General features: G+C 42.3%; 1 protein-coding gene across 1 annotated transcript; it reads left to right on the top strand.

The window, feature by feature from the left end:
- Window positions 1-1,301: 1,301 nt before the first annotated feature.
- Window positions 1,302-7,561, top strand: LOC121026626 (zinc finger protein 415-like). The gene is made up of 2 exons (XM_040469421.1): window positions 1,302-1,711; window positions 6,083-7,561. The coding sequence occupies exons 1-2, from the start codon at window positions 1,678-1,680 to the stop codon at window positions 7,492-7,494; spliced, it is 1,446 nt and encodes a 481-aa protein (XP_040325355.1). The 5' UTR covers window positions 1,302-1,677; the 3' UTR covers window positions 7,495-7,561.
- The last annotated feature ends 1,259 nt before the right edge of the window (window positions 7,562-8,820 follow it).

Genomic DNA, 8,820 nt, shown 5'->3' with positions numbered 1-8,820 from the left:
TCTGTCAGGTGAAGTCATATCCTGGGTCGATTTCCTGTCTCTCATTCCTGCAAGGCGCTTCTTGGACTTGCTAACCTTGTCTGAGTCTGAAGTGTTTGTCCACACTCCCCCAGGCCTTCCCCCCACCGTCCCTCTCCTCTGCACTTAGATTCCAGCTCGTAGTGACCCAGGGACCGGAGCCTATGAGGAGGGTCCTCTGTGTCGCGGAGAGTCGACTCCTCTTACTTCAGTAAATTTGAATGTGTGGTGTGTGTGTGTGTGTGTGTGTGTGTGTGTGTGTGTGTGTGTACGTGTGCGTGTGCCAGGACGCACAAGCCTGTAGTATTTACAGACATTATCATTACTTCATAAATAAGTTGTTTAAGAATTTTTGAAGTTAAATCTTCAGTATTTGCATGGCTTTACATGTTTTCTACACTATCACATTAATGAGTTAAATAGCACAAGAGTGACATTTTTGTGCGTGTGCGTGTGCATGGACAGATACAATGACCATGCTGTTAGCCTTAAACTTGTCTCTAATTGTTTCAGGAATCCCCCTCTCAACATTCTTTTCATGCTATCTGGTATATATGTTTCGTTGTTTAGGTTCAGTTCCAAAGCCTAAATATCTGGGTTCTGGAGCTTTTTCTGCCATTTCTTAGAGCATTTGACCTTGGGCAGGCTTCGGGGAATGTGTGTGACACAGTTGTCTCCTCGGTAAGATGGGAACAGATCTGTCTATGATGAGTGATGTCAATGTCAATGGGAGTTAGTGTGTGGAAAGCATTTAGCATGATGGCTAGCACGTGGGAAGTCTTCAAGAGCCTTTACTCACCGTGGCCTTCCTCTAAAGCCATCATGGGTGTTGTCTTCTCTGAAGATAACACTCATGCCTTTGCTCATCTAGATATTGAATATCACTCATTGTGACATTGATAGATATCACAACATGATGGATAACACTTCTAGATAACCTTGTATTGATTTTCTATTTTTTTAAAAAAATTTTTAATCTTTATTTATTTTTGAGAGAGAGAGAGGGAGGGAGGGAGGGCACAAATGGGGGAGGAACAGAGAGGGAGACACAGAATCCAAAGGAGGCTCCAGGCTCTGAGCTGTCAGCACATAGCCCGACGTGGGGTTCGAACTCATGAACTACAAGATCATGACCTGAGCTGAAGCCTGGTGTTTAACCAACTGAGCCATCCAGGCGCCCTATTTTTTTTTTAAGTTTATTATTATTAATAATAATATTATTTTTTTTTTTTAGTAATCTCTGCACCCAACGTGGGGCTCAAACTCACAACCCCAAAATCAAGAGTCGCATGCTCCCAACGGGCACCCCTGATTTTCTGTTTTTATATTTCTTATATTGTCCACAAAAATGAAAAAAGCCATATTAATTTAGAGGCCATCCTAACCTCTTATGGGAACGTGTAATAAGCCAAAATTGGGGACACATAACTTGCTCAGAAATACCTTACATAGATCTGTAAGAAAACCTACTTCATCTGAATTGATCCTTACACATTTCTCGTCTTCCTGTTTTGTGTGCAGATAACTCTCCCCGTAGCTCCTTGGTGAAATGTGTTCTCATTTCAGGGATGGTTGACCTTCAGGGATGTGGCCATAGAGTTCTCTCAGGAGGAGTGGGAGTGCCTGGACCCCGCTCAGAGGGCCTTGTACAGGGACGTGATGCTGGAGAACTACAGGAACCTGGTCTCCCTGGGTGAGGATAACTTCCCTCCAGAAGTGGAGATCTGCCCTTGTGTGTCTGCATTCTCCCCCTTGGAGCCCCGGTCTTACTTGCTGAGATTGAAGCCCTGTTGCCTCAGATACGAAAAGCCTCATGACGTGGCATCTGGACTTCACACTTACGCTTTTGTCAGATGATTTGCACACTTAATCAGGCATGCTGCCAGAACTTAAGTATGCGTAAAACCTTATGAAAAGCTTAAAATACCCAATTCCTTTTTTTTCTCCCCCTGTGCTGTTGATTCACTGGTTCTTACAAGAGACTGAGATCCTCGTGTAAACTGTTCTGTAAGCATTCAGAGGAGGCAGTCAGAGGATGAATTTTTTGTTTTTTAGCTCTACTGAGGTGTAACTGGCAAAGAAAATTGTAATATTTTAAAAGGGTACCCTGTAGTGATTTGACATCCATATACATTGTGAAAGGATTTCCATAATCAAGTTAATTAACACACGTTACGTCACATACTTACTTTTTAAAAAATTTTTTGGTGAGGACACTTAAGTTCTATTCTCTTAGCAAATTTCAATTATACGATATTACCGACTGTAGTCACCATGTGGTACGTTAGCTCCGCGGACCTTGTTCACCACGTGGCTGAAATTTTGTCCCCTTTTACCAACCTTACCCCATGTCCCCTATGCCTCCCCCCTCGGCAGCCACCCATCCTACTCTGTTTTCTAAGCATGGCTTCTTGCCTGGTCTCCACACTCCCTCCCTATTACCCGTCTTACATTTTGGCCACACACCCACACTATAATTCCTACAGTTAATTCCTATAATTCCATCGTGGGACAGCATGATGGTGTTTGCCACGTCAGTCCCTTCTTTTTTCCCAAGGTTGGAATTCTGACTGCCCTGGCACATTTACCCCTCCGTGGATTGGCAAATACCATCGCTTCTCTCATGTGCTCATTACCTCCTGCCCTCCGCTCCTGACCTTCCTTCTTTCTGGCCTTCCCTCACACGGTACCTCGATCTGGATAGACCACACCGTTCCTTACTAGCTTATGAATTGTGTAGAACTTGAACACCCTGATTCCCGCAGGCCCCCCCTCGCCAGCCACACTACTTACCACGTTAAGAAAGATCCCTGCTTATCCACTGTATCGCTGTTTCAGGACATTACAGAAATCCTTATTGCGGGGGTGACAGGGTACTCGGGGTGGCTAGGTGACACTGTTAGCACAACACAGCTCTGGTGTCTCCCTCAACGTGTTTATGTTGAAGCTCCTGATCTTGACTGTGATTTGCAGGCGTTTATGCATGAGCACACTTTGTCTGACCCCGCAGGCCCAGGTCAAATCCTGTTTCTCATACTTACTTTCTCTATGAATAAGGGTTAGAAACACAAACCCCATGTGCCTACTGTCCCTGTTTAAAAAGTGGTGGTGATGTACTTCAAGGCTTTTAGCCATGTCAGCGCTATTAGAAGGCTTAAGATATTCCGTGTTTTATTTTTTTTTTTATTTTATTTTTAATTTTTTAAAATTTACATCCAAATTAGTTAGCATATAGTGAAACAATGATTTCAGGAGTACATTCCTTAATGCCCCTTACCCATTTATCCCATTCCCTCTCCCACAGCCCCTCCCGTAACCCTCAGTTTGTTCTCCATATTTATGAGTCTCTTCTGTTTTGTCCCCCTCCCTGTTTTTATATTATTTTGTTTCCCTTCCCTTAGGTTCATCTGTTTTGTCTCTTAAAGTCTTGCTATGAGTGAAGGCATATGATTTTTGTCTTTCTCTGACTAATTTCACTTAGCATAATACCCTCCAGTTCCATCCACGTAGTTGCAAATGGCAAGATTTCATTCCTTTTGATTGTTGAGTAATACTCCATTGTGTGTGTGTGTGTATACATACACCACATCTTTATCCATTCATCCATCGATGGACATTTGGGCTCTTTCCATGCTTTGGCTATTGTTGATAGTGCTGCTATAAACATGGGGGTGCATGTGTCCCTTCGAAACAGCACATCTGTATCCTGTGGATAAATGCCTAGTAGTGCAATTGCTGGGTCGTAGGGTAGTTCTATTTTCAATTTTACGAGGAACCACCATACTGTTTTCCAGAGTGGCTGCACCAGCCTGCATTGCCACCAACAGTGCAAAAGAGATCCTCTTTCTCCGCATCCTCGCCAACATCTGTTGTTGCCTGAGTTGTTAATGTTAGCCATTCTGACAGGTGTAGGGTGGTATCTCATTGTGGTTTTGATTTGTAAAGCTATTCCGTGTTTTATAGTAAAGTCTCAGAAATTCCTTGACTTTTGTAAGATACGGCAACCTTCTGTCATGATTTTGATCAGATGGTCTTTTGTCTGTGCCTTGGCTCAGCCTGCCATAGCAAGTACCAAAACCAGATGGCTTAACTAATAGAAATTTATTTCTCACAGTTCCGGAGTCTGGCAAGTCCAAGATCTTGGTGCTAGTCAGTTCAGTTCCTGATGAGCCTTCTTCTGGTTTAGAGCACTGCCTTCTTGCCGTGTCCTTGCATGATGGAAAGAGTAAGGCAGCAAGCTCTCATATCTCTTCTTGTAACGGCCCTAATCCCATTCGCGACCCTGCACCGTCATGACCTGGTTACCTGCCAAAGACACCACCTCCAACCCCATCATATTGGGGTGGACACAAACATTCAGGCCATGCAGCCTGCACTATATTTTGTATGTTTTTATTCTACAATTCTGTCCAAACATTGTTTGATCTGGCCTTCATTAATAAGATTTTCACGCACAAACTCATTATTACATATACTTTCTGGCCAGTGAACTAAAAAATTAAAGAATACTACATAGATAGGGAATTGATTAGCTGTTACATAAGTGCAGGCCGAAACTCATAATTGTGATTTATGGGGTGCCTGCCTGGTGCAGTCAGTAGAGCATGTGACTCTTGACCTCGAGGTTGTGAGTTTGAACTCCCTGTTGGGCATAGAGATAACTTAAAAAAAAAAAAATCATAATTGTGATTTCTGACTTCTCTTCCCAATTATGTTAAGTATGTCCCTGACTGGATACTTCAAAAATGAGTGGTCTTAACATAAATTCCAGTTTTCATATTGTATGCTGGTTCTGGAACAGAAGCCCTTGCTTTTTTTTTTTTTTGTTTTCTCTCAAGAGAGATTTGTTGAGAATTCCACAAACTATAATTTTGTATCATTGTGGTTGCTTATTATTTCAGTCCTGCTTTTACTCTAGGTTACTAGAATGTTTTATTAACTGTCGTTATGACTTACAGATGATGGTTTTTTGGTAATGCACAGTGCAGCATCGCCGACTTATACTGCTTGTTAAAAATGGCCATTCTGAGGGAATGTAGTTACATGACTGGTATTCAGAAAAATATTTTTAGAACATTGATTAAATTCTCCCTCATTTCCCCAGTGCTACTATAGTTTTCCAATTCTAAATTGCCATTTATTTAGATAGCGCGCCTCGGTGGCTCAGTCGGTTAAGCATCCGACTTCGGCTCAGGTCATGATCTCAGTGTTCGTGAGTTCGAGCCTGCCGTCAGGCTCTGTGCTGACAGCTCGGAGCCTGGAGCCTGCTTTGGATTCTGTGTCTCTTTCTCTCTCTGCCCCTCCCCGCTTGTGCTCTGTCTCTCTCATCTCTCAAAAATAAATAAATGTTAAAAAAAATTTAGATTACTCATTAGATAAGTTTGTTCTGGATTATTTACCATTAGAGTATATCATGCTGTGCTTTAGAATTAGTGCCCAATAAAGATGCAGTAAATATGGACAGTACTTTTATCTCTTCAAACGTGAAACAACCATATATTTTCTGTGAAAAATTGGCAGGTAATGGCGTGCCATTTCCGAACATGATGAGAAAATCCCCCTCTTTTCAGGGCTAACGTAAGTTTGCATACTGTGATTTTTTTTTTTTTTGCCATTGATTATTTAATTTTTTTTTTAATGTTTGTTCATTTTTGAGAGATGGAGAGAGACAGAGCATGAGTGGGGGGAGGGGCAAAGAGAGAGGGAGACACAGAGTCCGAAGCAGGCTCTGGGCTCTGAGCTGTCATCGCAGAGCCCGATGCGGTGCTCAAACCCACGGACTGCAAGATCATGACCTGAGCTGAAGTCGGACACTTAACCGACTAGGCCACCCAGGTGCCCCAACATTGACTATTTAAAGTAGGCTTTAAAATCAATTTGAATTACATGTAATTACCCTTTTATATTAAAGAATCCTGTACCTTTTGTGTTCCTAAAAATTGAAAGTCATGGTTGCAACATTTCATAACTGATCAATATATGTAGTACTTTTGGTGTAATATGTTTTTCAATATGAGATTTTTCTGTAATTAATTGGAAACCTATGGTTCTTTATATCTCGTAGCTCTCTCTCCCAAATGTGTGATCAAGGAACTACCACCAAAAGAAAACAGTAATACAGGGGAAGTATTGCAGACAGTTATATTGGAAAGACATGAAAGCCGTGACGCCGAAGATTGTGGCTTCAGAGAAATCCAGAAAAGTTTTCATGACTCTGAGTGTCAGCGGAGAGACGGTGAAAGAAATTATGAAGGTGTGCTCGTGACCCTTAACAAAAACCTGACTGGTAGAAGAGACGCAGGAAATGAGCCGATTGAAAACAGGTCTGGACTAAGCTTTCAGTCATGTCTGGCTGGCGTGCAGATACTTCAGACTGAAGGGGAAATTTACGAATGTCACCAAGTGGCGAGGTCTGTCAACGATAGTGCCTCAGTTTCACTACTTCACACAATTCTTCCAAGAGTCCCGACCAACATCTCTAACGAACGTGGGAATGATCCCTTGCGTTCTTCATTACTTACACAAGACCAGAAAGCGCGCATCAGGGAAGAACCTTACACACGTGAGGAGTGTGACAAAGCAGTGAATCCCGGTCTCCACCCCACTAGACGTCAGGTAATCCAGACAGGAGAGAAACCGTATAAATGTGACATATGTGGGAAGGTCTTCAGTCGCAACTCGCACCTCGTACGTCATCACAGAATTCACACCGGAGAGAAACCTTACCACTGCAATGAGTGTGGCAGGGCCTTCAGTGAGTGTTCAGGTCTTACGAGCCATCAGGTGATCCATACGGGAGAGAAGCCTTACAAGTGTAATGAGTGTGGCAAGGTCTTCAGTCAGAGCTCAGGCCTGGTGAGTCACCGAAGAATTCACACGGGAGAGAAGCCTTACAAGTGCAACGAATGTGGCAAAGCCTTTACCTATGGCTCACAGCTCACTAACCACCAGGTAATCCATACCGGTGTGAAACCCTACAAATGTAACGAGTGTGGCAAAGCCTTTAATCAGAGCTCACATCTCACTAGACATCAAATAATCCACACGGGAGAGAAACATTACAAGTGTGACGAATGCGGGAAGGTCTTCAGTTACGATTCACACCTTGCGCGTCATCGCAGGACTCATTCTGGAGAGAAGCCTTACCAGTGCCATGAGTGTGGCAGAGCCTTCACTATGCTGTCGAGCCTTACTTACCATCAGGTGATCCATACTAGAGAGAAACCTTACAAATGTAATGAATGCGGCAAGGTCTTCAGTCAGAGTTCAAGCCTGCCTAGTCATCGAAGAATTCATACTGGAGAGAAACCTTACCAGTGTGATCAGTGTGGCAGATCGTTCATTCAACGCTCCAACCTCACTAGACACCAGATGATCCATACTGGAGAGAAACCTTATAAATGTAGTCATTGTGGCAAGGTCTTCACTCAGAATTCAAGCCTTGTAAGCCATCAGAGAGTTCATACCGGGGAGTAATCTGACGAACGTAGGGAGTGTGACAACGCATTTGATTTGAAGTTCAAGCATGAATCGGCATCAGAGCCCACACTAAAGAGAAATCACATAAATGGAACGTGTGCGGCAGAGGACTTACACAGGCTTTGCAACTCACTAGACATCGGGATCTACATCTCTGATAAGACCACATTAATGTAATGTGCATGCTAAGGCTTCTACCCATGGATCAAAACTACAGAACATCACAGGGCCCACACCGGAGAGCAGGCTTACAAATGTAATGAATCTGAGAGGGCTTTTTTCAAACATCCTGCCTTTGATGTCTTTGATGACAGAGCGTGAGTGGGGGAGGAGCAGAGCGAAAGGGAGACACGGAATCTGAAGCAGGCTCCAGGCACTGAGCTGTCAGCACAGAGCCCGACGCGGGGCTCGAACCCACGGACCGCAAGACCGTGACCTGAGCCGAAGTCGGACGCTCAACCGACTGAGCCACCCAGGCGCCCTCAGAGAGTTTCTATGAGGAATAAAATAATGAAATCTCAAGTTCTCTAAAGTGAGATACCGAAATAGTACACACCACAGGATAATTGTTTTTTTTCAAAATACCACAGAATAAAGTCAAAATGTGTTAAAACACCAGATGGGAAGATAGATAACACAGAGATAGAGCAAAGGTATATGGATACTGAGGATAATGTTCTATGGAATCTTTTCTGGTTTAAAGTATTATTGTTTTACATTTCACATTTAAAGCTATGATCATTTTTGAGCAAATATTAGTACAGGTATGAAGTTTTTGTGGAGTTTTTTTGTTTTTTTTTAATTCTCTTAGTTTCCTTGTTACCTTTGTCCGAGCTCAATTGGAAGTACTTGTGTGGGGCCATTTCTGGGTTCTCTGTTCTTTTCCATTGATTTATTTGTGTCTCACTCCACGAATACAATGTAGTTTTGATTACTTTTTACTATATTAGAAATCTTGCATGAAGATTCTGACCACTTTATTCTTTTTCAGATGCTCTAGCTATTCTAGTTCCTTTGCCTTTCTTTATAAATTTTAGAATAATCTTGTTTGTATTGTAGAAAATACCTTGATAGAAATTACATTAATCTGTCTATCAATTTGTAATCGTTTGACATCATTTCTATGTTGTATCTTCCAGTAAATGGCTGTGGTAGGTCTCTATTTGTGTAAACTTTTATAGATTTTAGCATCAAAATCCTGTTAATGTTTTTGTTAGATTAACATATGTTTGTACTTTTTCCTTTTTGAGCAATTGTACATATAATTGTATTTTTAATTTCAGTTTCCATGTGTTAACTGCTACTGCATTGAAGTAATATAGA

This window comes from Herpailurus yagouaroundi, unplaced genomic scaffold (genome assembly GCF_014898765.1).
Source record: "Herpailurus yagouaroundi ecotype Mexico unplaced genomic scaffold, PumYag 149707, whole genome shotgun sequence".
NCBI classification, from domain to species: domain Eukaryota; kingdom Metazoa; phylum Chordata; class Mammalia; order Carnivora; family Felidae; genus Herpailurus; species Herpailurus yagouaroundi.
This window is presented reverse-complemented; position numbering and strand designations above follow the sequence as displayed.

Coding starts and splice junctions, on each gene's coding strand:
- LOC121026626 (XM_040469421.1), top strand. CDS start 1,678: ATGCTGGAGAACTACAGGAACCTGGTCTCCCTGG. Junction 1,712..6,082: donor CAGGAACCTGGTCTCCCTGG/GTGAGGATAACT, acceptor TATATCTCGTAG/CTCTCTCTCCCAAATGTGTG.